At 43.8% G+C, this 27715-nt stretch overlaps 1 protein-coding gene across 1 annotated transcript; it reads right to left on the reverse strand.

Annotated features, from left to right (window-relative positions):
• Nucleotides 1–3524: 3524 nt before the first annotated feature.
• Nucleotides 3525–6857, reverse strand: LOC311112712 (negative elongation factor A-like; the record flags this gene model as incomplete). The annotated part of the gene is made up of 8 exons (XM_084155840.1): nucleotides 3525–4445; nucleotides 4849–4948; nucleotides 5238–5557; nucleotides 5782–5893; nucleotides 5989–6077; nucleotides 6300–6369; nucleotides 6489–6616; nucleotides 6851–6857. The coding sequence occupies 8 exons, from the start codon at nucleotides 6855–6857 to the stop codon at nucleotides 4261–4263; spliced, it is 1011 nt and encodes a 336-aa protein (XP_084011966.1). The 3' UTR covers nucleotides 3525–4260.
• Nucleotides 6858–27715: the final 20858 nt, after the last annotated feature.

A 27715-nucleotide genomic window follows, 5' to 3' on the forward strand; every position in this document is an offset into this window, starting at 1 on the left:
TTGCTTTCTTGACTACGGCAGCTCCAAAATGCAGGTGTTTCAGCCTAGCTCAGTGCTTTCTGTGGTGGTGGGGCAGCAAGTGGAAAATACGGAGCGTAGGTAATGGTCTCTAGTCGCGTCGTGATTGGCTCAGTGTTCTTTCACTCTTGGGGACACTATGTCACCGCAAAATCTATGGGGAGAGCTCGAAAATGCAAGCCCCTTGGGTGCTGCCATAGTTACATTAGAAGTGCCCATCCAAGAAGGCTCAAGGTCATTGGCCACAGATAAAATCACATAAAATCACGTTATATCTACCGTAACTTTGATTGGACTGATCTTGTCAACATTATACTTTCGAAATCTTAGCTAGCCAGCTAGACAAGCAGTCATCATCATGAATCACGTTGACAATCTACTGGCAAATCCTTTTCAATCCTTGTCATATGAAGATAAATTATAGATGAAACGTATCGGTGCTCATCAGCCATTGGACATAAACATTACACAACAAGTTGGAAATCGCAAATTCAACAATGAGTGGTTTGGAAGGATTCAGTGGCTAACTGCAAGGGTTGCAAAGCAATCACTAGCCTGCTATTCAGTGGAGTGGGTGTGTGGTCCAAGTCTGGGTTTAAGGGTCTCTTTTCCAAGCTTAAAAGGATAAACATTCAACACCATGGGCCAGAAAAGTTTGAATACATTGGCCATGCTGGCAATCTAGCATGACTTTGGCCGCGCTCAAAACAACTGGAAACTCGGAACTGGGAAATCTCACTTCAGTAAGTTCAAGACAACTGGGATCTCGGGAAAAAATGAGCTCTGACTGGGAAAATACATTTTGAACGGTCATCCAACTCGGAATTCCAAGTCAGGAACTCGGGCCTCTTTCTAGACCTCTGACCTGAAGATCACAGACGTCATGATTCGACCTTGTTTTTTTCCCCCACAGTTCCCAGTTGTCTTGAAAGCACCATAAATCCAGAGAATAACAGACTTTGATGACAAAGTTTGATGAGAAGATTTGCCCACAAGGACTGCCGCGCCACCTTCCTGTTCAAGTGAGCACAGCACAACAAGGTGAGTCCAAAAATGTATTGTATGCTGCTGCATAAATGATGTAATATGCCAGGGAGATATGTATACTGCAGCTAGTAATACTAAGTGTATGTTGTGTAGTAAGCTGTTAGTAGACCATGTGCCTCATTTATAACTTAGCCTACTGTTCTGACTTGGTGGTGCACATGTAGCCTATAGCCAGTTTTAAAGAAACGTAATCATCGAATATTGTAAGAGCTTTCATTGTCTGCCTATATGCCCCCTTTATTTATCCTATGGTTCTGACTTGGTGTACAGGGAGAATACTGTTCTGGGAGTTCTGAATTCTGTCGCTAGACATTTCAAAAGTTCTTAACAAATAGTTATATTGACTACGTCCATCCTAGCTCGCTCATTGTCTTAATCGAAATTACGGATTGCCTCTTATCCGCTCGTTGTCCCCTTATGCCATAGTTTGTACATCTCAATTGTCAGTAAAAAAACACATTTGTTTAAGCAAGTCAGCCATATCACCTATGTTTTTTTTTTAAGGCAGTAAATAAAGTAAGCTGAATGAACTGTTTCGCTGCCAGACAAGGATCCACTGATAGCCAGGTGTAGCAGTGGTAAAATGTTGGGACAGCTTTATGTGTCACCGTTCTAGGGCAATTAATGTATTGTTTAGTGTTGTGGCTTTGCTGGCATGCATCCCACTTATTTTATTTTTTTGCCCCACCAAGATTTACATGCTAAAATTGCCACTGGTTGAGAGTAATGTGAAATGGTGCCAATTTTGTATTATATTAAATTTATTTTACAGTTGTAAGAAAGGTGAAATCTTATAGTAAATCATTAATAATTTGATTGGTACTATATTTAGAAAGCATTTCAGTAATTTCAAGCCCAATTATTCTTTTGAAATGGGGGGGGAAAATTGCATATGATTTTTTATATTTACTTGAGCCTCATTTTTAACATCAACATTGTAGTTAGGAAGATAACTGGCCAACTGTTGCTAAAGTGTGTTGAAAACTATGTAGAATTGCACAAAATGTGCTTACACAAGGCCACATTTCCTTAAGAGAAGACTCCAGACCAATGGTGTAGGAGTTAGCTGGACATGAGAGGGGGGGAGATACAGACAAATCTTAACTTCAAATGTAAGCAAATTACAAGGCTAAGGTGGGCCTTGCAGAGGAGCACTTACTCTGGTACAGTCCAATCAGTCTTAGGGACATTGATACGAGTGGCGGCTCGTGATTGACTGATTAGCCTGCTGAAATGCATTTCATTACGGTAGCCTATAGGCTATAGTTAATTAAGCCAAGAAAATAGTGTTTATCAACAGGTACAGTGCTGCGAGATCCATAAATTAAACTAAATGCCCCAAATCATATAAAAGTGTTAAAAATAAAAAGCCTGACTGGATTGATGACATCAAATAACAGAACACAACCAGTCCTGATATAAATCAGAAATGACTGCAGATCAAAAACACAGTTCCGGCATAACTGAAATTATTGCAGAGAAAAGCTTAAATCGCCAACTATTTTGCCATGCAAAAAATAAATCCCTTATCCTCTCCTTCATTAGTGAATAAGAATAAATCATCTTTGGACATATTAACGGTAAACATTCAAGGCCATAAACCAAAGCAAAGCGCCAGTCTGAGTCTATTGAAGGATTGGGCCTCATCAATTAATCAAGTAGCAAGCAATGAACACTCAGGCTGTGTTGGCTAATCTGGAAACAAATTCCAACAACCTTTCATCTTGTAGACTAAACCTATCTGTCATGAGCATGACAGTCAATCCAAAGGTCAGATGCTGCGCAAAATCAGTGCTGTATTGATTGTGGATTACTTTATTACTGTTTGCATGATTTCAGATTGTAATGCCATATACAGTATACTCTCACAGCCGCAAATCCCCCATGAGACACTGTCTGTTTGTGAAAATGAAAGTGATTTTGGCGCCATCTGTTGACCATGATTAATGTCTGCTGTTTGAATGGAGTTGGATCAGAGCAGCTAGGGCATTCAAGCTCAACGCCCCAAGAGGAGCAATAGACTTCAAGCAGCAGTGCATTTCTTCTCAGAACCGCTAGCTGTCAATGTAATCCAATGTAGCCGTCCTGGGCCCTAAAACCTGCTCCCCTCAGAGCAATAGTAGGAACATATTAAAACAGTAAAATGTATAGGATACAGCACTTGTATTTACTTATTTTGGACTATAGGGCGCCACCCCAACACCCTAACGGACCAGCCGCCACTGATTCATACTGTACTGAATACCAGTGTGACTGCATTGTCTTACGACAGGTTCCGTCATTCTAGTGCAACCCATGCCACCTGAACTACCTGTCTTGACAAGTAATCAGACAGATCAGTGTGGACGGAGGTGTCAATGGTGCGTCTTTCCCATAGAACACCTTTACTCTAATCATCATGATCTTAGAAATAGTCAGGAGGAGAGATGTTCTGAAGGACTATTACGTTAAACACTCTGGAATCTGAACGTTTTCACTTTATTTCTTCCCTTCTTGGTAAGGATGAAAAACGTAAAAAAATTCCAGACTGTTCCAAAACAGAACTTGACAGCACAAAGGAAACAAATCATCATCATCCTTCTCTCAGTCACATTTCTGTTTGGGCTCTTTTCCCTTTCTTTGTTTTTCTCACATCATTCTTTTCCACAGAAAGTAGGAAGCTGCAAACGTCACATTATTTACATTCTCACGATGAAAAACACGGACCGTTGTAATAACGACTTTTTCCCTTGACATGTGGCATGCTTGTACCTTTTAATAGTAAAGCAAGTGTTAACAGGTGTCTTATCAAAATAAGGTATAAGTAATCTTCTTTCCCCAGACACTTTGTACCCCCCCTCCCCTTACCAAACAAATCAGGAATCTGAGGGGACATAAAAACAGAAACAAAACAGAAAAACAAACCAACGGGGAAAAAAAGTATTGATGGTCCCCCTGCCTTTTGGCAATGCAGGAACTTTGAAAAAGAAGGGAGCCATACCCCCTTAACCGGTACCACCATATCCCTCCCACTCAACCCTCCCCAGCCGCTCACGCACTGAATTTGGCCCATGTGTGTATGCACAAGTGTGTGTGACAAGTCCCTGGCCACCAGAGGAAGATTTGGCCTGTGTGTGTTGATGCTTGCGCATGCATGTAAATCTGTGTGTGTGTGTGTGTGCGTGTTTAGTCCCGAAAGGCAGGCCAGCAGCCACCTCAGGAGGCGTTGGTGATGGGTTTGTACTTCTTGAGGCGGGTCCACTGTCCTGTGGAGTAGTTCATCTCAAACACTGTGTCCACCAGCATGGTGGTGCTGCCCGTGCCGTCCGCCTTGGGCAGGATCTCTGTATGTTCACTCAGCTTTATCTGGATAATGTCCCCCTGCTCCGGACACGGGTTCTCTGGAGGAGGAGGGGATAGAACAGTTAGAGATGTTGTAGAGTGATAAGATAGAAGGGTTCTCTGGAGGAGGAGGAGGGGGGGGGGGATACAACAGAGATGTTGTGTGGTAATATGGTGAAAATCCATTTTGAACTAGCAGTGAGGGTAAGAGTGTTGGAAGGTGTGTTTGTGTACTCACATGCATGTGAGTAAATAGCCAGTTAAGCTTAGATTCGACCCCCACCAGAGCGCTTTCACATATCCACATCCCAGTCGAACACGTTACTAAAACATTACTAGTACGTGGAAAACTCACAGTATACGACTAGGTGGACATACTCCAGGGATTATTTATTCTCTGTTGCAAAAAGCTGTTACTTATTACTAAAACGGGGGAGTATTTAGCAGAAAGCAGTACAGTACCTCTGGATCCGGCCATGAAGCCCAGGATGAGAGCTTTCTCTGGTCTGGTCACCTTGTTGGCCGTCTTGAACATTTCCTGAGCAGCATACATCTGGTCTCTCTGAAGAGACCACAGCACAGGGACAGAGGTTACATACAGCGGCACAGAGGTTACACACCACACAGATAGGTAGGTAAAACAACCACATATCACAGTCATCGCAAGTAAAACCACCATTCCACATACTGTACTACAATCTCTACAGTCAATGTTTGTATGTAAGCATAGCAGTCTCACATACTAAGTAGCACAAGTCCAGATTAGAATGCTCGCCAAATATAATGCTTCATTCCAAGTAGAATACTAGTGTGGATATTGGAAGTCCCAATGATGCCTTTAGCCAACTCACCGTGAGCGAGAGGTTCTTCTTGGGCTGGGGCATGGGCGTCGGGGGCTGGAGGGTAGCGGGGGGCTGCGTGGTGGGGGTCTCGGGCTGTGTGGCGGTGGCGGCGGCCGGGGGGCCGTTGCTGCTGGCGGGGGTGCTGGCTGGCGTGCTGGGGGAGGCAGGGGCGGAGGGGCTGGTGGCAGTGTTGCTGGCGTTGTACATGGGCGTCCTCTGTTTGAACTGGCCCGGGAGGGTGGTGGTGGTGGCAGCAGCACCGGGCGTGGCTGACTCCTCAGGCTGGCGACCTGACTGCAGGGCGTCACGCCCCAAACCACCTGCGTTCACTAGAATGAAGAAGACCCAGTTATCGACATCTGAGACTATCGCTATATCACTGTCAATCGCCAATTGGTTGTGCACATCTGAGAAGATTGGATAGGAGTAAGTACAGAAAACTTGTCTGGAGTACAAAAAGTGGAATGTTAGTACAAACCGACTGATACCCAGGCTAGCCAAATGCAGGGTTACCCTGAGATTGGAGTAACAGCTATGTAGTTGTCTCTCTTACCTGGCTGTGCCTCTGAACTGGGAATGTAGGAGGAGGAGGGGACCATACTTGGGGTAGCAGGCAGGTAGCTCGTAGACGGCAGGGCGCTCTCATTGTTCAACGCACCCAGTTTCTGAAACACAGGAGAAGTGGGTTACAATTCAATACCGCTTTCTAAAGTTGCATTACAGAATGACAGTGAATGAGTGTGTGTGAGTGTGTTCCTACCTGTGTAGACACCAGTCCAGCAGCATAGTCTGGGGTAGCGTTCTCCACCACAGCCTCCTCTTTAGCAGCTTTCTCCCCAGCCTCGGTTTCTGTACAGAGAGACAGAGACAGACAGAGACACGGGGCCGTAAGTGGTTTAAGTGAAGATACTCAACTTTGCTAAACAACTTCAACTTCTCTTGTCCTGAATGTTGTAGCAAATACCACTAGCAGATAAATCATTTATAAGAGTCAATGAGTCTGAAGGATGGTGAACAATAGTGAAGACTGCTAACTAGAGAGGGACAGATGGAAATAGAAAAGGTAGTTACCCAAAGTCTTTCTCCTCCTCTTTGCCTCTCTACCAGCTCCCACCATATCGAGCTCTGAGATGTCTAACAACTGGAGAACAGAGAATAATGTGCATCAGCTTCTGTTGACACATTTGAACATACACTATGTAGGGAACAGGGTGCCATTTGGGAGGCAACCAATGCCACTTGTTAAGCCCCCTTAGTCACCTTGACCCCCCTCTCCTTGCGCAGGGGTGTCCGTGCTGGGGCGATGGGTGTGCGGTTGCTGGGGGGGCTGAACATGCTGGGGGTGGTGGGGCTGCGGAACGGGGCTTTGGGTATCCCCTTCAGGGGTGCTGGAAGGAAGGGTAGAAAACATGATATCTCAGCAACCAATCAGACACCAGTGGGTATAAATCAGGTTTTCCGTTAGGAAAATATGACGCCGGACATTTGACTGGCAGCATTTACCGGACATTTGAGAAATGTACCAGACCCATATGCATTGGGTGTGTAACCTGATTAGGGCGTCCACCCACGGTGCTCAGAATGACAGAAATCACATTTAGAGTATGGTAGTTCATCTTTACCGAACATGCAACTCGAGGATGCAACTTGCGCAATTTGAAGATGTTAGAATAACTGTCCATATTTACATTTTCTCAGCCAACAAGACGAGTAACGAACAGCAAAATCACTAGCGTATGTCGATCTACTATACCCCATAGTAGAAAGGTTGACCTATTCTATTTGTCAGCTTGTCGTTCTGTGCGACAAAAAAATGGCCTATTCCAAAACAGACTCTGGGACAGTTGTGGGATGATAGAGCAGAAATTCATACAACCAGTAAGCCTAGGCTACTTAAAAAACCCTGTTAAAATGCAACAGATCAGAATGTTTAGCTTAAAAAGTTGATCACCTATTATTTATTCACATTATAAGCGCAGCAATGCGCACAGATTCAGTGTTTAATAGTCACATGTACAGGGTTGCAGGTGTGATTGCAGGGTACAGTGAAAATCTTAGGCTTTTTACATTTACATTTTAGTCATTTAGCAGACGCTCTTATCCAGAGCGACTTACAGTTAGTGAGTGCATACATATTTTTTTATTTTTTTCATACTGGCCCCCCGCGGGAATTGAACCCACAACCCTGCCGTTGCAAACGCCATGCTCTACCAACATCCCTGCCTGCCAATCTCTCCCCTACCCTGGACGACGCTGGGCCAATTGTGCGCCGCCCCATGGGTCTCCCGGTCACGGCCGGCTACGACAGAGCCTGGATTCGAACCAGGATCTCTAGTGGGGGGGGGGGGAAGCAACATGACCATTGAGGGGGTGGCGGGGGGGAGATGACCATAGGGAGAGAAGCAGGAGGGGGGGGGGGGGGGGTGGCAGCAGGAGAGAGAATGTCAATAGGGGGAGCAGCAGGTAAGGTAATAACAACAAGATAACTAATAACGTAAGCATACTGTGTCCATAATAAGTATATAGGTTATAGGTTGAGAGCTTTTGTGAAAGAGCACAGTTAGAAAGATATGGCATATAGAAGCAAACCGGATAGACATCATGAAAATGATTGGCGAGGTTGAGGTTAGAGGAAGTTCAGGAGTAAAAACAAACAAAATATAATTATTGTAAAATTGACTGTGTCCATAAAATGTATATAGCATGTATAAGCTAGAAGTAGAGGCCTAAGCTTTGTTGTTCACTAGTTTACTCCAATTAGGGAAGGGGTGGTGGGGTTGGAAAGTAATAAAGGGAAATATATATTTTTTAAAGATATGTATATGTATGTATTTGCGAGAAAAACTAACATATGGGGGATTGGAAGTGATGCAGACAATTACATTGATGGAAGTTACAATCTATCTGCAATATTAAAGCTGATCTACCCCCTAAATTTAAAAAAAAATAAAAAAATAAAGTGACCGTTGAGGGTGTGGGTGTGGGAAATATCCATAGGGGGAGTAGCAGGGGGGAGGGTGGAGCAGATAGCTGATTAGTGGTGGACATTCAGCAGCCTGATGGTCTGAGGGTAGAAACTATAGTCCAGTCTGCCCATGTCTGAGTGATTGAAGTGGGGAGAGCATGGTTTGGGTGGCTGGGGTCCCTGACGATCTTCTTGGCCTTCCTGTGACACCTGGTGTTGTAGGTGTCCTGTAGGGCACCCAATGGTGCGTTCAGCTGCACGTATCACCCTCTGAAGAGCACTGCGGTCCGCGGCAGTGGAGTTTCTATACCAGGCTGTGATGCAGCCTGGCAGTATGCTGTCTGTGGTGTTCCTGTTGTACACCGAGGGCCCTCGGGGACAGGCTGGACTTCTTCAGCATCCTGAGGTTGAAGAGTCTCAGTCGTGCCTTTTTCACTACGGTGTCCGTGTGGTTAGACCATTTCAGCTTCTCTGAGATGTGTACACTGAGGAATTTGAAGTTATTGACCTTCTCCACGGCAGCCCCGTTGATGAGGATGGGGGCGTGTCCAGCCTGGTTCCTCCTGAAGTTCACAAATCAGCTCCTTTGTTTTGAGGGAGAGGTTGTTTACCTGGCACCATGCCATCAGAGTGCCTACCTCCTGCCTGTAGGCTGTCTCGTCATTGTTGGTAATCAGGCATACTACTGTTGTGTCGTCTCCGAACTTGATGATGGAGTTGGAACTCTGAGGCCACGCAGTAGTGGTTATACAGGGAATTCAGGAGGGGACTGAGGACGCACCCTTGTGGGGCCCCCGTGTTGAGAATCGGTGTAGAGGAGGTAATGTTGCCTACCTTCAAAACATTGGGGCGGCCCGTCAGGAAGTCCAGGACCCAGTTGCACAAGGCAGTAGGCTACACGCAAATGTTTGTTCCATAATGCAATTAGCGGGAAAACACTTGTCAAAAGCGCACTGCACATGCAAGCGGTTTCATGAGACAGATTAAAATATCCATTAGTAATGTAGAAAGTTGGGAGATCTAAAGATGCAACAATGTGGTAATGTGGTAATGGCTGGAGCGGAATTATTATTACTATTGTTATGACTGTTATGACTGAGTAGGATCATAACTGAGTAGGATCAGAGTTACTACTATTTTTATGACTGAGTGGAATCAGAGTTACTACTATTGTTATGACTTAGTGGGATCAGAGGTTCTACTATTGTTATGACTGAGTGGGATCAGAGTTACTTCTATTGTTATGACTGAGTGGGATCAGAGTTACTTCTATTGTTATGACTGAGTGGGATCAGAGTGACTTATATTGTTATGACTGAGTGGGATCAGAGTTACTTCTATTATTATGACTGATGGAGGAACCAGGGAGTCCGGTGTGGCCAATATGGGAGCAGGCCACTTCCTTCCTTCCCTCTATCCCTCCCTCCCTCCATCCCAATGGGTAATCAACATCCTAGTACTGCCTGTGACCCAGTGCCCTCTGGGGCTGAGTGTAGAGTGTCTACCCCTGGGGGTGCAGGTGGTGTCTGGGAAGCTCCAGCACCGCCTGTCCCTGGCCACAGGCCTCTACCTGGAGAAGACATTCGGAGGGTGGAGAGACCCTGGAGTCGCCTGACCCGGGCCCATATTCATTAAGCAACATTCAGAGTAGCAGTGCTGATTTAGGATCAGGTCCCCCCTGACCATTACCTATTATTGATCATGGTCTAAAAGGTAAAACTGATCCTAGTTCAGCTCAACTCTGAGACACTACGAGGCCTGACCTGAAGAAGCCGCTGGCTCTGAGGGAAGGAGGAGGTAGAGGTTGCCCGTAGCCATTTTTAATGGGGTAGGATAATCTGATCCTAGATCTGTGGTTAAGGGCAGGGAGTAGGAAGAATTTGTCCCTAACCGTTGATACAGGGATGTGTGTTAAGGGCAAATTCTACCTCAAGCCATGCACTCGAAATCTCACTCTCTCACACACACACAATTCAGCACGTATCCTAATGGAAATGTATGGTTCAAACACCTTTCACTGAGTGGAAATGTATGGTTCAAACACCTTTCACTGAATGGAAATCTATGGTTCAAACACCTTTCACTGAATGGAAATGTCTGTTTAAACACCTTTCACTGAATAGAAATGTATGGTTCAACACCTTTCACTGAATGGAAATGTATGGTTCAAACACTTTTCACTGAATGGAAATCTATGGTTCAAACACCTTTAACTGAATGGAAATGTATTGTTTAAACACCTTTCACTGAATAGAAATGTATGGTTCAAACACCTTTCACTGAATGGAAATCTATGGTTCAAACACCTTTCACTGAATGGAAATGTATTGTTTAAACACCTTTCACTGAATAGAAATGTATGGTTCAACACCTTTCACTGAATGGAAATGTATTGTTTAAACACCTTTAACTGAATAGAAATATATTGTTTAAACACCTTTCACTGAATAGAAATGTATGGTTCAAACACCTTTCACTGAATGGAAATCTATGGTTCAAACACCTTTAACTGAATGGAAATGTATTGTTTAAACACCTTTCACTGAATAGAAATGTATGGTTCAAACACCTTTCACTGAATGGAAATCTATGGTTCAAACACCTTTCACTGAATGGAAATGTATTGTTTAAACACCTTTCACTGAATAGAAATGTATGGTTCAACACCTTTCACTGAATGGAAATGTATTGTTTAAACACCTTTCACTGAATAGAAATGTATGGTTCAACACCTTCACTGAATGGAAATATATGGTTCAAACACCTTTCACTGAATGGAAATGTATTGTTTAAACACCTTTCACTGAATAGAAATGTATGGTTCAAACATCTTAGCTTGACTTGGACTCCAGCAAATCCTTATTTTATAATATCCACCTCAATTTGGCACCCCGGACGGGACTGACGTATCGTTGATCTGCGGCTCCGAGGCTAAACTGCCCGCAGAGGCTCACTGCGCTGTGAGTCTAGGGTAAATTCCTCCTTGTCAAATGAGGGAACGGAGAGACCCGCATGACGTCCACGGGAGTTGAGGGTTAGCGATCGCTCAGTCGATATTTTACTAAGCTGGTGAGTAATCCTTCGAAGATTCTTTATGAATGAAATCACTTTACGCTAAGTGATAGAGAAAATTATCATTGAAATAAGAGGAATTGTGCATTCCTAAATCGCTTTGCGCTAAGTGATCGAGAGCATGCTCTACCACATAGTGCGATGCGGGTGGACCGGTTAGGACGTCATGTTAGACTATAATATCAGGTTAGGGATAGACTTATTAACCAGTGGACAGGTTAAACTAGAATATCAGGTTATTGTGACAATGGCGCCGGAGGAGATGGCTGCCCCCTAACCAATTGTGCTATTATGTGTGTTTTTTCACGTTATTTTGTAACTTATTCTGTACATAATGTTTCTGCCACCGTCTCTTATGACTGAAAAGAGCTTCTGAACATCAGGACAGCGATTAATCACCTCGTACTGGGAGAATATTTTGTCTTTAACTAGTTGGGGTCAAGCTTCCTGCCATCCAGGACCTCTATACCAGGCGGTGTCAGAGGAAGGCCCTAAAAGTGGTCAAAGACTCCAGCCACCCTAGTCATAGACCGTTCTCTCTGCTACCGCATGGCAAGCAGTACCGGAGCGCCAAGTCTAGGTCCAAAAGGCTTCTTAACAGCTTCTACCCCCAAGTGATAAGACTCCTGAACAGCTAATCAAATGGCTACCCGGACTATTTGCATTGTCCCACCCCCTGTATATAGCCTCGCCACTGTTATTTTACTGCTGCTCTTTAATTATTTGTTATTTTTATTCATCTATTTTTTACTTAACACTTATTTTTCTTAAAACTGCATTGTTGGTTAAGAGCTTGTAAGTAAGCATTTCACTGTAAGGTCTTCACCTGTTGTATTCGGTGCATGTGACAAATACAATTTGATTTGATCTGATTTGATAGACTTATTAACCAGTTTCTCATACAGTTGAAACTAAGTATCATAGCAAAACTGTATGTATGTTACCAAGTTGGAGTAGCTCTCCATCGTTACAATGACAAATGAGGCAATAGTTTAGCAGCCATGCAATTACATGGTTTAGGTTGTAGGAACTGATCACTCCTCTATTTTATGTGTGTGTGTGAGTGTGAGTGAGATAGGAACTCAAGATGGGATCATCCTCGAGCAAAAAGTGTTCTTCAGCCACCCCATGCTACACAGGGCCGTTGAAGGTGATGGCAGAGGACGTGTCACAATGGCACAACTTAACGAATGGAGATTTTCCCGAAGAAGGTACCCTCAGTGTCGTTAAGTTGAAATTAGCCAGAGAACAGTTGGAGAAAGTAGGGAAAGGCAAGAAAAATTATATAGGCTGGGATAATTTTTTTAAGTGGGAAGTTGAAACAGAGACAAGGACAGAGAGAGAGAATGGTACAGAGGAAATGATGAAAGCTGAAGAAAAGAAAGTCAAAGCAAGTAGGAACAGACATAAAGATGAACTGTATCCACATTATCCACCTCCCTACACTCCCCCACCTCAACAACAGCTACCACTTCCACAACAAGGACCCCCAGCAGCAGGGGGGGCTGTGGGGGCAGACGGCGGAGAATCTGAGGAAGACGAAGAAGAAAAAGACACGCCTCTGACCACCAGAGTAGAATACCAACACCTCTGACCACCACACACACTGAGTTCCAGAGTAGAATACCAACACCTCTGACCACCACACACACTGAGTTCCAGAGTAGACTACCAACACCTCTGACCACCACACACACTGAGTTCCAGAGTAGAATACCAACACCTCTGACCACCACACACACTGAGTTCCAGAGTAGAATACCAACACCTCTGACTACCACACACACTGAGTTCCAGAGTAGACTACCAACACCTCTGACCACCACACACACTGAGTTCCAGAGTAGAATACCAACACCTCTGACCACCACACACACTGAGTTCCAGAGTAGAATACCAACACCTCTGACCACCACACACACTGAGTTCCAGAGTAGACTACCAACACCTCTGACCACCACACACACTGAGTTCCAGAGTAGAATACCAACACCTCTGACCACCACACACACTGAGTTCCAGAGTAGAATACCAACACCTCTGACCACCATACACACTGAGTTCCAGAGTAGAATACCGACACATCAGAGCTGCCCCCGCCAAGACCCTAAACCTCCCAAACGACTGGTCACCGAAATGACCTGTGGACTTTATCCAGACTTACCACCCCCTCCCACTCCTGTTTCCACACCACCCTTACCAAACCTCTTTCAGTCCAACTTGGTGATAAAATGTTAAATCATTGTTTATTTTATTCTCCTAACTGCCCTGTACAGTGGGGAAAAAAGTATTTAGTCAGCCACCAATTGTGCAAGTTCTCCCACTTAAAAAGATGAGAGAGGCCTGTAATTTTCATCATAGGTACACGTCAACTATGACAGACAAAATGAGAATTTTTTTCTCCAGAAAATCACATTTTTAATGAATTTATTTGCAAATTATGGTGGAAAATAAGTATTTGGTCAATAACAAAAGTTTCTCAATACTTTGTTATATACCCTTTGTTGGCAATGACACAGGTCAAACGTTTTCTATAAGTCTTCACAAGGTTTTCACACACTGTTGCTGGTATTTTGGCCCATTCCTCCATGCAGATCTCCTCTAGAGCAGTGATGTTTTGGGGCTGTCGCTGGGCAACACGGACTTTCAACTCCCTCCAAAGATTTTCTATGGGGTTGAGATCTGGAGACTGGCTAGGCCACTCCAGGACCTTGAAATGCTTCTTACGAAGCCACTCCTTCGTTGCCCGGGCGGTGTGTTTGGGATCATTGTCATACTGAAAGACCCAGCCATGTTTCATCTTCAATGCCCTTGCTGATGGAAGGAGGTTTTCACTCAAAATCTCACGATACATGGCCCCATTCATTCTTTCCTTTACACGGATCAGTCGTCCTGGTCCCTTTGCAGAAAAACAGCCCCAAAGCATGATGTTTCCACCCCCATGCTTCACAGTAGGTATGGTGTTATTTGGATGCAACTCAGCATTCTTTGTCCTCCAAACACGACGAGTTGAGTTTTTACCAAAAAGTTATATTTTGGTTTCATCTGACATTCTCCCAATCCTCTTCTGGATCATCCAAATGCACTCTAGCATACTTCAGACGGGCCTGGACATGTACTGGCTTAAGCAGGGGGACACGTCTTGCACTGCAGGATTTGAGTCCCTGGCGGCGTAGTGTGTTACTGATGGTAGGCTTTGTTACTTTGGTCCCAGCTCTCTGCAGGTCATTCACTAGGTCCCCCCGTGTGGTTCTGGGATTTTTGCTCACCGTTCTTGTGATCATTTTCACCCCACGGGGTGAGATCTTGCGTGGAGCCCCAGATCGAGGGAGATTATCAGTGGTCTTGTATGTCTTCCATTTCCTAATAATTGCTCCCACAGTTGATTTCTTCAAACCAAGCTGCTTACCTATTGCAGATTCAGTCTTCCCAGCCTGGTGCAGGTCTACAATTTTGTTTCTGGTGTCCTTTGACAGCTCTTTGGTCTTGGCCATAGTGGAGTTTGGAGTGTGACTGTTTGAGGTTGTGGACAGGTGTCTTTAATACTGATAACAAGTTCAAACAGGTGCCATTAATACAGGTAACGAGTGGAGGACAGAGGAGCCTCTTAAAGAAGTTGTTACAGGTCTGTGAGAGCCAGAAATCTTGCTTGTTTGTAGGTGACCAAATACTTATTTTCCACCATAATTTGCAAATAAATTCATTAAAAATCCTACAATGTGATTTTCTGGATTTGTTTTTCTCAATTTGTCTGTCATAGTTGACGTGTACCAATGATGAAAATTACAGGCCTCTCTCATCTTTTTAAGTGGGAGAACTTGCACAATTGGTGGCTGACTAAATACTTTTTTTCCCCACTGTAAATTTAATGGGAATTGGGAATTCAAATCTCTTGCATTGAGGAAGGCCTAATAGTAACTGCTCCAAGCATCGGTATTTATACCACGCTGGACGTACCAGGCCACGATTGGTATTATTCATGGTGTCTTTCTGACCACTTTGACCCACTGAATGCATTATTTTTTGTAAACCAAATTTAGTCATGGTCGAAGGGACCATTTGTTTGTATCACTGTGGCATTGTGAGACAGAGCAGGAGGAGTTGACAATCGATTATGTGCATGAAGGAAGCACACGCTTCCTGGGTGTGGTAGCTGATGTGAACTTCACTGAACAGCAACAGTTTTTCTCTGTGCCCAAAGCAGTTCCCCATATATTTACATTTTAGTCATTTAGCAGACGCTCTTATCCAGAGCGACTTACAGTTAGAGTTCAATGTGTCAAATCGGAGGGCCTGTTGTCTGGACCTATGGCAGTCTCTATGGGGGTGCCACAGGGTTCAATTCTTGGGCCGACTCTTTTCTCTGTGTATATCAATGACGTCGCTCTTGCTGCTGGTGACTCTCAGATCCACCTCTACGCAGACGACACCATTTTGTATACATCTGGCCCTTCATTGGACACTGTGTTAACAAACCTCCAAACGAGCTTCAATTCCATACAACACTCCTTCAGTAGCCTCCAACTGCTCCTAAACACTAGTAAAACTAAATGCATGCTCTTCAACCGAACGCTGCTTGCACCCGCCCACCCGACTAGAATCACTACACTCGACGGGTCTGACCTAGAGTATGTGGACAACTACAAATATCTAGGTGTCTGGTTAGACTGTAAACTCTCCTTCCAGACTCACATTAAGAATCTCCAATCCAAAGTTAAATCTAGAATCGGTTTCCTATTTCGCAACAAAGCCTCCTTCACTCATGCTGCCAAACATGCCCTCGTAAAACTGACTATCCTACCGATCCTTGACTTCGGCGATGTCATTTACAAAATAGCCTCCAACACTCTACTCAGCAAATTGGATGTAGTCTATCACAGTGCCATCCGTTTTGTCTCCAAAGCACCATATAATACCCACCACTGTGACCTGTACGCTCTTGTTGGCTGGTCCTCACTACATATTCGTCGCCAAACCCACTGGCTCCAGGCCATCTATAAATCACTGCTAGGCAAATCCCCGCCTTATCTTAGCTCATTGGTCACCATAGCAATACCCACCCGTAGTCTGCGCTCCAGCGGGTATATCTCACTGGTCATCCCCAAAGCCAACACCTCCTTTGGCCGCAATTCCTTCCAGTTCTCTGCTGCCAATGACTGGAACAAATTGCAAAAATCTCTGAAGCTGGAGACACTTATCTCCCTCACTAACTTTAAGCATCAGTTGTCAGAGCACCTTACTGATCACTGCACCTGTACACAGCCCATCTGAAATTAGCCCGCCCAACTACCTCTTCCCTATATTGTTATTTATTTTGCTCATTTGTACCCCAGTATCTCTATTTGCACATCATCTCTTGCACATCTATCATTCCAGTGTTAATACTAATTGTAATTATTTTGCACTATAGCCTATTTTATTGCCTTACCTCCATAACTTGCTAAATTTGCACACGCTGTATATATATGTATTTCTGTTGTATTTTTTTGGACTTTGTTTTGTTTTACCCCATATGTAACTCTGTGTTGTTGTTTTTATCGCACTGCTTTGCTTTATCTTGGCCAGGTCGCAGTTGTAAATGAGAACTTGTTCTCAACTGGTTTACCTGGTTAAATAAAGGTGAAATAAATAAAAAAACAGTTAGTGAATACATATATTTTATTTTTTATACTGGCCCCCCGTGGGAATCAAACCTACAACCCTGGCGTTGCAAACGCCATGCTCTATCAACTGAGCTACATCCCTGCCGGCCATTCCCTCCCCTACCCTGGACGACGCTGGGCCAATTGTGTGCCGCCCATGAGTCTCCCGGTCACGGCCGGCTGCGACAGAGCCTGGATTCGAACCAGGATCTCTAGTGGCACAGTTAGCACTGCGATGCAGTGCCTTAGACCACTGCGCCACTCAGGAGTTCAGGTACATGGGTGAGGAGCGTGAGGTTGGCAACAGACTGGGAGGCTCAGCCAGATGGGAGAGAATTCTCCTCTGTGGTTGGTGCTCTCAGAACATTTGTATTATTTTTATTTAACTAGGCAAGTCAGTTAAGAACAAATTCTTATTTACAATGACGGCCTACACCGGCCAAACTCGGACGACGCTGGGCCAATTGTGCGCCGCCCTATGGGACTCCCAATCACGGCCGGTTGTGATACAGCCTGGAATCAAACCAGGGTGTCTGTAGTGACACCTATAGCACTGAGATGCATTGCCTTAGACCACTGCGCCACTTGGGAGCCCCACAGATGTGAACAGCACGCACGTCATGCACAGAGGGGACAATGAAGTCCCTGTTCCTGTTTCCCTTATACCTAACCAGCCCGCCTCTGACAGTGCACTGTTGTCTCAGGTTCCAGACTGTTTATGGGCAAAGGATAAATATGACATATGGAAAATGAGAGGAGCAACGCCTGTGACTGTCTCTCCTAAAGGCACATATCAGCCCCACATAGCACAGTACCCCTTGCGTAAGGAGGCGGAGGCAGGCATTGGCAAAATCCTGACCTCTCTGCTGAGCAGGGGGGCTGTTGTCACCTGTCATCACCTTGCAACACGCCAATTTGACCTGTTAGAAAAGCATCTGGTGAATGGAGAATGGTACAAGATCTTAGAGCTGTTAACGATGTAGTGTCCAGTCGTGGTCCAAAGTTTTGAGAATGACACAAGTATTTGTCTTCACAAAGTTCGCTGCTTCAGTGTTTTTAGATATTTTTGTCAGATGTTACTATGTTATACTGAAGTACAATTACAAGCATTCCATAAGTGTCAAAGGCTTTTATTGACAATTACATAAAGTTTATGCAGAGTCAATATTTGCAGTGTTGACCCTTCTTTTTCAAGACCTCTGCAATCCGCCCTGGCATGCTGTCAATTAACTTCTGGGCCACATCCTGACTGATGGCAGCCCATTCTTGCATAATCAATACTTGGAGTTTGTCAGAATTTGCGTGTTTTTGTTTGTCCACCCGCCTCTTGAGGATTGACCACAAGTTCTCAATGGGATTAAGGTCTGGGGAGTTTCCTGGCCATGGACCCAAAATGTCGATGTTTTGTTCCCCGAGCCACTTAGTTATCACTTTTGCCTTATGGTTAGGTGCTCCATCATGCTGGAAAAGGCATTGTTTGTCACCAAACTGTTCTTGGATGGTTGGGAGAAGTTGCTCTCGGAGGACGTGTTGGTACCATTCTTTATTCATGGCTGTGTTCTTAGGCAAAATTGTGAGTGAGCCCACTCCCTTGGCTGAGAAGCAACCCCACACATGAATGGTCTCAGGATGCTTTACTGTTGGCATGACACAGGACTTATGGTAGCGCTCACCTTGTCTTCTCCATACAAGCTTTTTTCCGGATACCCCAAACAATCGGAAAGGGGATTCATCAGAGAAAATGACTTTACCCCAGTCCTCAGCAGTCCAATCCCTGTACCTTTTGCAGAATATCAGTCTGTCCCTGATGTTTTTCCTGGAGAGAAGTGGCTTCCTCGCTGCCCTTCTTGACACCAGGCCATCCTCCAAAAGTATTTGCCTCGCTGTGCGTGCAGATGCACTCACACCTGCCTGCTGCCATTCCTGTGCAAACTCTGCACTGGTGGTGCCCCGATCCTGCAGCTGAATCAACTTTAGGAGACGGTCCTGGCGCTTGCAGGACTTTCTTGGGCGCCCTAAAGCCTTCTTGAAGTTCATGATGATCCGATAAATGGTTGATTTAGGTGCAATCTTACTAGCAGCAATATCCTTGCCTGTGAAGCCCTTTTGTGCAAAGCAATGATGACGGCACGTGTTTCCTTGCAGGTAACCATGGTTAACAGAGGAAGAACAATGATTTCAAGGACCACCCTCCTTTTAAAGCTTCCAGTCTGTTATTCTAACTCAATCAGCATGACAGAGTGATCTCCAGCCTTGTCCTCGACAACACTCTCACCTGTGTTAACAAGAGAATCACTGACATGATGTCAGCTGGTCCTTTTGTGGCAGGGCTGAAATGCAGTGGAAATGTTTTTTTTGGGATTAAGTTCATTTTCTGGTTTCTGGTACTGGTGTCTAGGGTGACAGGTAAGGTGGAGGTGATATGATCCTTGAATAGTCTCTCAAAGCACTTCAAGATGACAGAAGTGAGTGCTACGGGTCAATAGTCATTTAGTTCAGTCACCTTTGCTTTCTTGGGTACAGGAACAATGGTGGCCATCTTGAAGCATGTGGGGTCAGCAGATAGGGAAAGATTGAATATGTCCGTAAACACACCAGCCAGCTGGTCTGCGCATGCTCTGAGGACGCGACTAGGGATGCCGTCTGGGCTGGCAGCCTTGCGAGGGTTAACACGCTTGAAATGTCATACTCACGTCAGCCACGGAGAAGGAGAGCCCACAGTCCTTGGTAGCGTCGGTGGCACTGTATTATCCTCAAAGCGGGCGAAGAAGGTGTTTAGCGGGTAACCTCAGAGTCTAGGTATGGTGACTCATTTTATCTCTTTTGGGCTCCCGAGTGGCGCAGCGGTCGAAGGCACTGCATCACAGTGCTAGAGGCGTCACTGCAGACCCTGGTTCAATACCAGGCTGCATCACAACCGGCAGTGGTCAGTGCGCAATTGGCCCAGCATCGTCCGGGTTAGGGGAGGCCGGGGCAGGCTGTCAATGTAAAGGTAAAATAATTCAGGTCAGCTCTTTCAACATAGAGACCTTAATGATAATCTCTCCTGGATGGTTAAACCTCAGATTAAATCCTTTCCCCCCTCCTCCTAATGTAATAGTACAATCGGCTGGGTCTAGGTTACTTTATTCCAGAAACACAGATTCTTATTCAGTTAAGTAGCAGTTTCCTGCAGTCAAATGACCAAAGGGACCTCATGGGTGGTATGTTATTAATATTTTAAATAATTAATACACTTTTTTTTTTTTTACCAGCCGAAAAATCTGGTGTTTCTATGTCAAATGGTTTTGTTATATTTCAGTCTTCTGTGATGTATACAGTGTAATATTGGGATGCGAACTCAAAATGGAATACATTTTAACTCTATATTTGACATGATACAGGTGTCTTCTTTTTTTTGCCCATAACCATGTCTCTGAGGGATCCTGATTGGCGCAGCGGTCTAAGGCACTGCATCACAGTGCTAGAGGCGTCACTACAGACCTGGGTTCGATCCCGGGCTGTATCACAACCGGCTGTGATCGGGAGTCCCATAGGGCGGCGCACAATTGGCCCAGTGTCTGTCTGGGTTAGGGGAGGGTTTGGCCGGGGTAGACCGTCATTGTAAATAAGAATTTGTTCTTATTAAATAAAGGTAAAATAAAAAATACAACTAAATAAGAATGAGGTGCATACTTTTGTTTCAAATTAGATTTGTTTAAGACTATCAAGAAACCTTGATTTAGCCCACTGCAGTAAAAGGCTAACCAGATGCTTTATATCATCAGTCAATTAACCTAATTAAGGACTTTAAGTAAAACAACGCTGATGACAGAGGGTCCCCCCCCCCACCCCTCTATAGGACTACCAATAAACAATTGTTATGTAGTACAATTATATGAGAAGCACAATATATTATTTCATAAAAGACAGTGTCTAAACAGGAAAACCACTTCAGACACAAATTGTACTTTGCCTTCATAACTTATACTGTATGTAGGCCTACTGGTATTTTTCTGTTGAAGCAATTAAGCCATAAAATAATTACACCACTCCTTTTTCCCAAGGAAGTGTCGCTAACTAGGACATACTCACCACCATAGGAAAAGGGCATATTAAGTGTTTCCTGCATATTTCTCCATAACTGTCACTCTTAAGTGTATGGTTGTGTATGGAATCTGTGTATGGTTGTGTGTGTGTGTGTGTGTGTGTGTGTGTGTGTGTGTGTGTAACTGGGCCTATATAAGATGACAGAGGATGGGACTAGAGTGTGGATATCAAGAGGAGATCAACTAGAGGTGAAGATTAAGACTGGACTAGTCTGCCGTACTACACTATACATCTCTGGTAAGACTTCTCTGTCTAAACACCGCATGTAGCATCTGTGTGTTTTATTGTTTGTATATATTATATTGTTCATGTTGTAAAACACTTTGTAACAATCTGTCTTTGTAAAAAGTGCTATAAAAATAAATGTGATTGATTGTTGTGTAATAGAATGATGCAGGGGACTTTTATTCAAATCAGTCTAGAGTCTTTGGCTTCCAGTTTTGCAGTCACATTGATATATGTGTTTAGGACATACAGTGGGGAGAACAAGTATTTGATACACTGCCGATTTTGCAGGTTTCCTACTTACAAAGCATGTAAAGGTCTGTAATTTTTATCATAGGTACACTTCAACTGTGAGACACGAAATCTAAAACAAAAATCCAGAAAATCACATTGTATGATTTTTAAGTAATTAATTTGCATTTTATTGCATGACATAAGTATTTGATACATCAGAGAAGCAGAACTTAATATTTGGTACAGAATCCTTTGTTTGCAATTACAGAGATCATATGTTTCCTGTAGGTCTTGACCAGGTTTGCACACACTGCAGCAGGGATTTTGGCCCACTCCTCCATACAGACCTTCTCCAGATCCTTCAGGTTTCGGGGCTGTCGCTGGGCAATACGGACTTTCAGCTCCCTCCAAATATTTTCTATTGGGTTCAGGTCTGGAGACTGGCTAGGCCACTCCAGGACCTTGAGATGCTTCTTACGGAGCCACTCCTTAGTTGCCCTGGCTGTGTGTTTCGGGTCGTTGTCATGCTGGAAGACCCAGCCACGACCCATCTTCAATGCTCTTACTGAGGGAAGGAGGTTGTTGACCAAGATCTCGCAATACATGGCCCCATCGATCCTCCCCTCAATACGGTGCAGTCGTCCTGTCCCCTTTGCAGAAAAGCATCCCCAAAGAATGATGTTTCCACCTCCATGCTTCACGGTTGGGATGGTGTTCTTGGGGTTATACTCATCCTTCTTCTTCCTCCAAACACGGCGAGTGGAGTTTAGACCAAAAAGCTCTATTTTTGTCTCATCAGACCACATGACCTTCTCCCATTCCTCCTCTGGATCATCCAGATGGTCATTGGCAAACTTCAGATGGGCCTGGACATGCGCTGGCTTGAGCAGGGGGACCTTGAGTGCGCTGCAGGATTTTAATCCATGACGACGTAGTGTGTTACTAATGGTTTTCTTTGAGACTGTGGTCCCAGCTCTCTTCAGGTCATTGACCAGGTCCTGCCGTGTAGTTCTGGGCTGATCCCTCACCTTCCTCATGATCATTGATGCCCCACGAGGTGAGATCTTGCATGGAGCCCCAGACCGAGGGTGATTGACCATCATCTTGAACTTCTTCCATTTTCTAATAATTGCGCCAACAGTTGTTGCCTTCTCACCAAGCTGCTTGCCTATTGTCCTGTAGCCCATCCCAGCCTTGTGCAGGTCTACAATTTTATCCCTGATGTCCTTGCACAGCTCTCTGGTCTTGGCAATTGTGGAGAGGTTGGAGTCTGTTTGATTGAGTGTGTGGACAGGTGTCTTTTATACAGGTAACGAGTTCAAACAGGTGCAGTTAATACAGGTAATGAGTGGAGAAGAGGAGGGCTTCTTAAAGAAAAACTAACAGGTCTGTGAGAGCCGGAATTCTTACTGGTTGGTAGGTGATCAAAGACTTATGTCATGCAATAAAATGCTAATTAAATTACTTAAAAATCATACAATGTGATTTTCTGGATTTTTGTTTTAGATTCCGTCTCTCACAGTTGAAGTGTACCTATGATAAAAATTACAGACCTCTACATGCTTTGTAAGTAGGAAAACCTGCAAAATCGGCAGTGTATCAGATACTTGTTCTCCCCACTGTATAATACCAATATTAATTTGTAACATATCATACAAAATGGGTGATGGACATCCCCATTTTAATACATGACGGCTCTGTGGTCCCATGGTGTTTATACTTGCATACTATTGTTTGTACAGATGAAAGGGGTACCTTCAGGCATTTGGAAATAGGCCTTGAAATACATCCACAGGTAAACCTCCAATTGACTCAAATAATGTCAATTAGCCTACCAGAAGCTTCTAAAGCCATGACATCATTTTCTGGAATTTTCCAAGCTTTTAAAGGCACAGTCAACTTAGTGTATGAAAACTTCTGACCCACTGGAATTGTGATACAGTGAATTATAAGTGAAATAATCTGTCTGTAAACAATTGTTGGAAAAATGACTTGTGTCATGTTAACAAGAAATGTGTGGAGTGGTTAAAAAACGAGTTTTAATGACTCCAACCTAAGTGTATGTAAACTTCCGACTTCAACTGTATACAGTATATATATAAAAATATATATACTCCGGACTCCGACATTGCTCGTCTTAATATTTCTATAGTATATTTCTTAATTCCATTATTTTACTTTTATATTTGTGTGTAATTTTGTGTATTGTTAGATATGACTGCACTGCTAGGAACACAAGCATTTCGCTGCACACCTAATAACATCTGCTAAATACACTATGAGACCAATAAAATTTGATTTGATTTGAATAGAGTCTGGTGCAATCCTCTAGTAATCCAGCAGATGGAAGTAGCGAGCAAGTACCTAAGTTGCCATGTGAGGTTAGTATGTGTGTTACGTCAGAAGATGATGTTATGGCTACCTGCGTGGTGGAGGCCAGCCACCTCCAGTGATTGAATAAACAACCAGAAAATATAAAACCTAGCCTGTCCACTCATTTACTAGATTATATAGTAAAACACACAATTTCTTTTACCGTTTTAAAAACTGCCTCTCCACTAATTAGCATACTAGATTATATACTACCAGTCAAAAGTTCGGACACCTACTCATTCAAGGGTTTTTCTTTATTTGTACAATTTTTTACATTTTACAATAATAGTGAAGACATCAAAACTATGAAATAACACATATGGAATCATGTAGTTACCAAAACAAATGAAAGTTTTTTATTGTAAGCAAGAATCAGGAGGATAGAATTATGGTCAGATTTGCCAAATGGAGGGCGAGGGAGAGCTTTGTACACGTCTCTGTGTGTGGAGTAAAGGTGGTCTAGAGTTTCTTTCCCCTCTGGTTGCACATTTAACATGCCGATGTAAATTAGGTAGAACGGATTTTAGTTTCCCTGCATTAAAGTCCCTGGCCACTAGGGCCATTTACATACTTATGGCCGTATACAGCTCAATGAGTGTGGTTTTAGTGCCAGCATCGGTTTGTGTTGGTATATAGACCGCTATGAAAAATATAGATGAAAACTCTCTTGGTAAATAGTGTGGTCTACAGCTTATCATGAGATAGTCTACCTCAGGCGAGCAAAACCTTGAAACTTCCTTAGATTTCATTCACCAGCTGTTGTTTACAAATATACATAGACCGCCGCCCCTTGTCTTTCCCAAGGTTGCTGTTCTATCCTGCCGAACAAGCTTAAAACTCGCCAGCTGTATGTTATTCATGTCGTCGTTCAGCCACGACTCTGTGAAACATAAGATATTACCGTTTTTAATGTCCCGTTGGTAGGATATTCGTGATCGTACCTCGTCTAATTTATTTTCCAATGATTGTACGTTGGCTAGTAATACTGATGGTAAAGGCAGATTACCTACTCACCGTCTGATCCTTACAAGGCACCCTGACCTACGTCCCCAATATCTCTGTCTCTTTCTCCTGCGAATCACAGGGATTTTGGCCTTGTCGGATGTTTGAAGTACATAATTCCCGTCCAACTCGTTTAAGAAAAACTCTTTGTCCAATCCGAGGTGAGTAATCGCTGTCGTGATACAGTGGGGAAAAAAAGTATTTAGTCAGCCACCAATTGTGCAAGTTCTCCCACTTAAAAAGATGAGAGAGGCCTGTAATTTTCATCATAGGTACATGTCAACTATGACAGACAAATTGAGAAAAACAAATCCAGAAAATCACATTGTAGGATTTTTAATGAATTTATTTGCAAATTATGGTGGAAAATAAGTATTTGGTCACCTACAAACAAGCAAGATTTCTGGCTCTCACAGACCTGTAACAACTTCTTTAAGAGGCTCCTCTGTCCTCCACTCGTTACCTGTATTAATGGCACCTGTTTGAACTTGTTATCAGTATTAAAGACACCTGTCCACAACCTCAAACAGTCACACTCCAAACTCCACTATGGCCAAGACCAAAGAGCTGTCAAAGGACACCAGAAACAAAATTGTAGACCTGCACCAGGCTGGGAAGACTGAATCTGCAATAGGTAAGCAGCTTGGTTTGAAGAAATCAACTGTGGGAGCAATTATTAGGAAATGGAAGACATACAAGACCACTGATAATCTCCCTCGATCTGGGGCTCCACGCAAGATCTCACCCCTTGGGGTCAAAATGATCACAAGAACAGTGAGCAAAAATCCAAGAACCACACGGGGGGACCTAGTGAATGACCTGCAGAGAGCTGGGACCAAAGTAACAAAGCCTACCATCAGTAACACACTACGCCGCCAGGGACTCAAATCCTGCAGTGCCAGACGTGTCCCCCTACTTAAGCCAGTACATGTCCAGGCCCGTCTGAAGTTTGCTAGAGTGCATTTGGATGATCCTTAAGTGGATTGGGAGAATGTCATATGGTCAGATGAAACCAAAATATAACTTTTTGGTAAAAACTCAACTCGTCGTGTTTGGAGGACAAAGAATGCTGAGTTGCATCCAAAGAACACCATACCTACTGTGAAGCATGGGGGTGGAAACATCATGCTTTGGGGCTGTTTTTCTGCAAAGGGACCAGGACGACTGATCCGTGTAAAGGAAAGAATGAATGGGGCCATGTATCGTGAGATTTTGAGTGAAAACCTCCTTCCATCAGCAAGGGCATTGAAGATTAAACGTGGCTGGGTCTTTCAGCATGACAATGATCCCAAACACACCGCCCGCCCGGGCAACGAAGGAGTGGCTTCGTAAGAAGCATTTCAAGGTCCTGGAGTGGCCTTGCCCGTCTCCAGATCTCAACCCCATAGAAAGTCTTTGGAGGGAGTTGAAAGTCTGTGTTGCCCAGCGACAGCCCCAAAACATCACTGCTCTAGAGGAGATCTGCATGGAGGAATGGGCCAAAATACCAGCAACAGTGTGTGAAAACCTTGTGAAGACTTACAGAAAACGTTTGACCTGTGTCATTGCCAACAAAGGGTATATAACAAAGTATTGAGAAACTTTTGTTATTGACCAAATACTTATTTTCCACCATAATTTGCAAATAAATTCATTAAAAATCCTACAATGTGATTTTCTGGATTTTTTTTCCTCATTTTGTCTGTCATAGTTGACGTGTACCTATGATGAAAATTACAGGCCTCTCTCATCTTTTTAAGTGGGAGAACTTGCACAATTGGTGGCTGACTAAATACTTTTTCCCCCCACTGTATCCAGAAGCTATTTTCGGTCGTAAGAGATGGTGGCAGAAACATTATGTACAAAATAAGTTACAAATAATGCGAAAAAACACACATAGTAGCACAATTGTTTAGGCGCCTGTAGAACGACAGCCATCTCCACCTACGCCATTTAATTTAAAGACTTTAATGTTCTGAGAGATTATGAAGAAACAAAGGTTTTATACAAGGGAGTGGTATATTCCCACAACAGTACCTGTTAGGCTGTACACCATGTGATGTAAACCAGAGTTGAATTTGCAGGGTTTGTGGAGCTTGTGATGATGACACTTAAAGCCACCCTCTTCAGGAATGGAGGAAGCAGGATGTGGGCATGTTGAAGCAGGCAGCGGGGTTTGTGGAGCTTTTGACGATGATGCTTCAAGCCACCCTCTTCAGGAATGCAGGAAGCAGGGTGTGGACATGTTGAAGTAGGCAAGCCAGCAGTGTTTGTGGAGCTTGTGATAAGGATGCTTAAAGCCACCTAATTTGTGAATACCATCAAGTATAGACCAACAACAAAAATGCTAACAATGGAGCAAATGCTTCCCATGACATTTTCACCTGCAAATAACACTTGATTTGCATGATACATCTGTAGTTCTTAAAAACGTTAATGTTCTTAGAGATATGAGGAAACAAAGGTTTAATAAAATGAGAGAGATACAGTGAGGGAAAAAAGTATTTGATCCCCTGCTGATTTTGTACGTTTGCCCACTGACAAAGAAATGATAAATCTATACTTTTAATGGTAGGTTTATTTGAACAGTGAGAGACAGAATAACAACAACAAAATCCCGAAAAATGCATGGCAAAAATGTTATAAATTCATTTGCATTTTAATGAGGAAAATAAATATTTGACCCCCTCTCAATCAGAAAGATTTCTGGCTCCCAGGTGTCTTTTATACAGGTAATGAGCTGAGATTAGGAGCACACTCTTAAAGGGAGTGCTCCTAATCTCAGCTTGTTACCTGTATAAAAGACACCTGTCCACAGAAGCAATCAATCAATCAGATTCCCAACTCTCCACCATGGCCAAGACCAAAGAGCTCTCCAAGGATGTCAGGGACAAGATTGTAGACCT

Source organism: Coregonus lavaretus (genome assembly GCF_964263955.1).
Source record: "Coregonus lavaretus genome assembly, chromosome: 39".
In the NCBI taxonomy this organism is placed as follows: Eukaryota; Metazoa; Chordata; class Actinopteri; order Salmoniformes; family Salmonidae; genus Coregonus; species Coregonus lavaretus.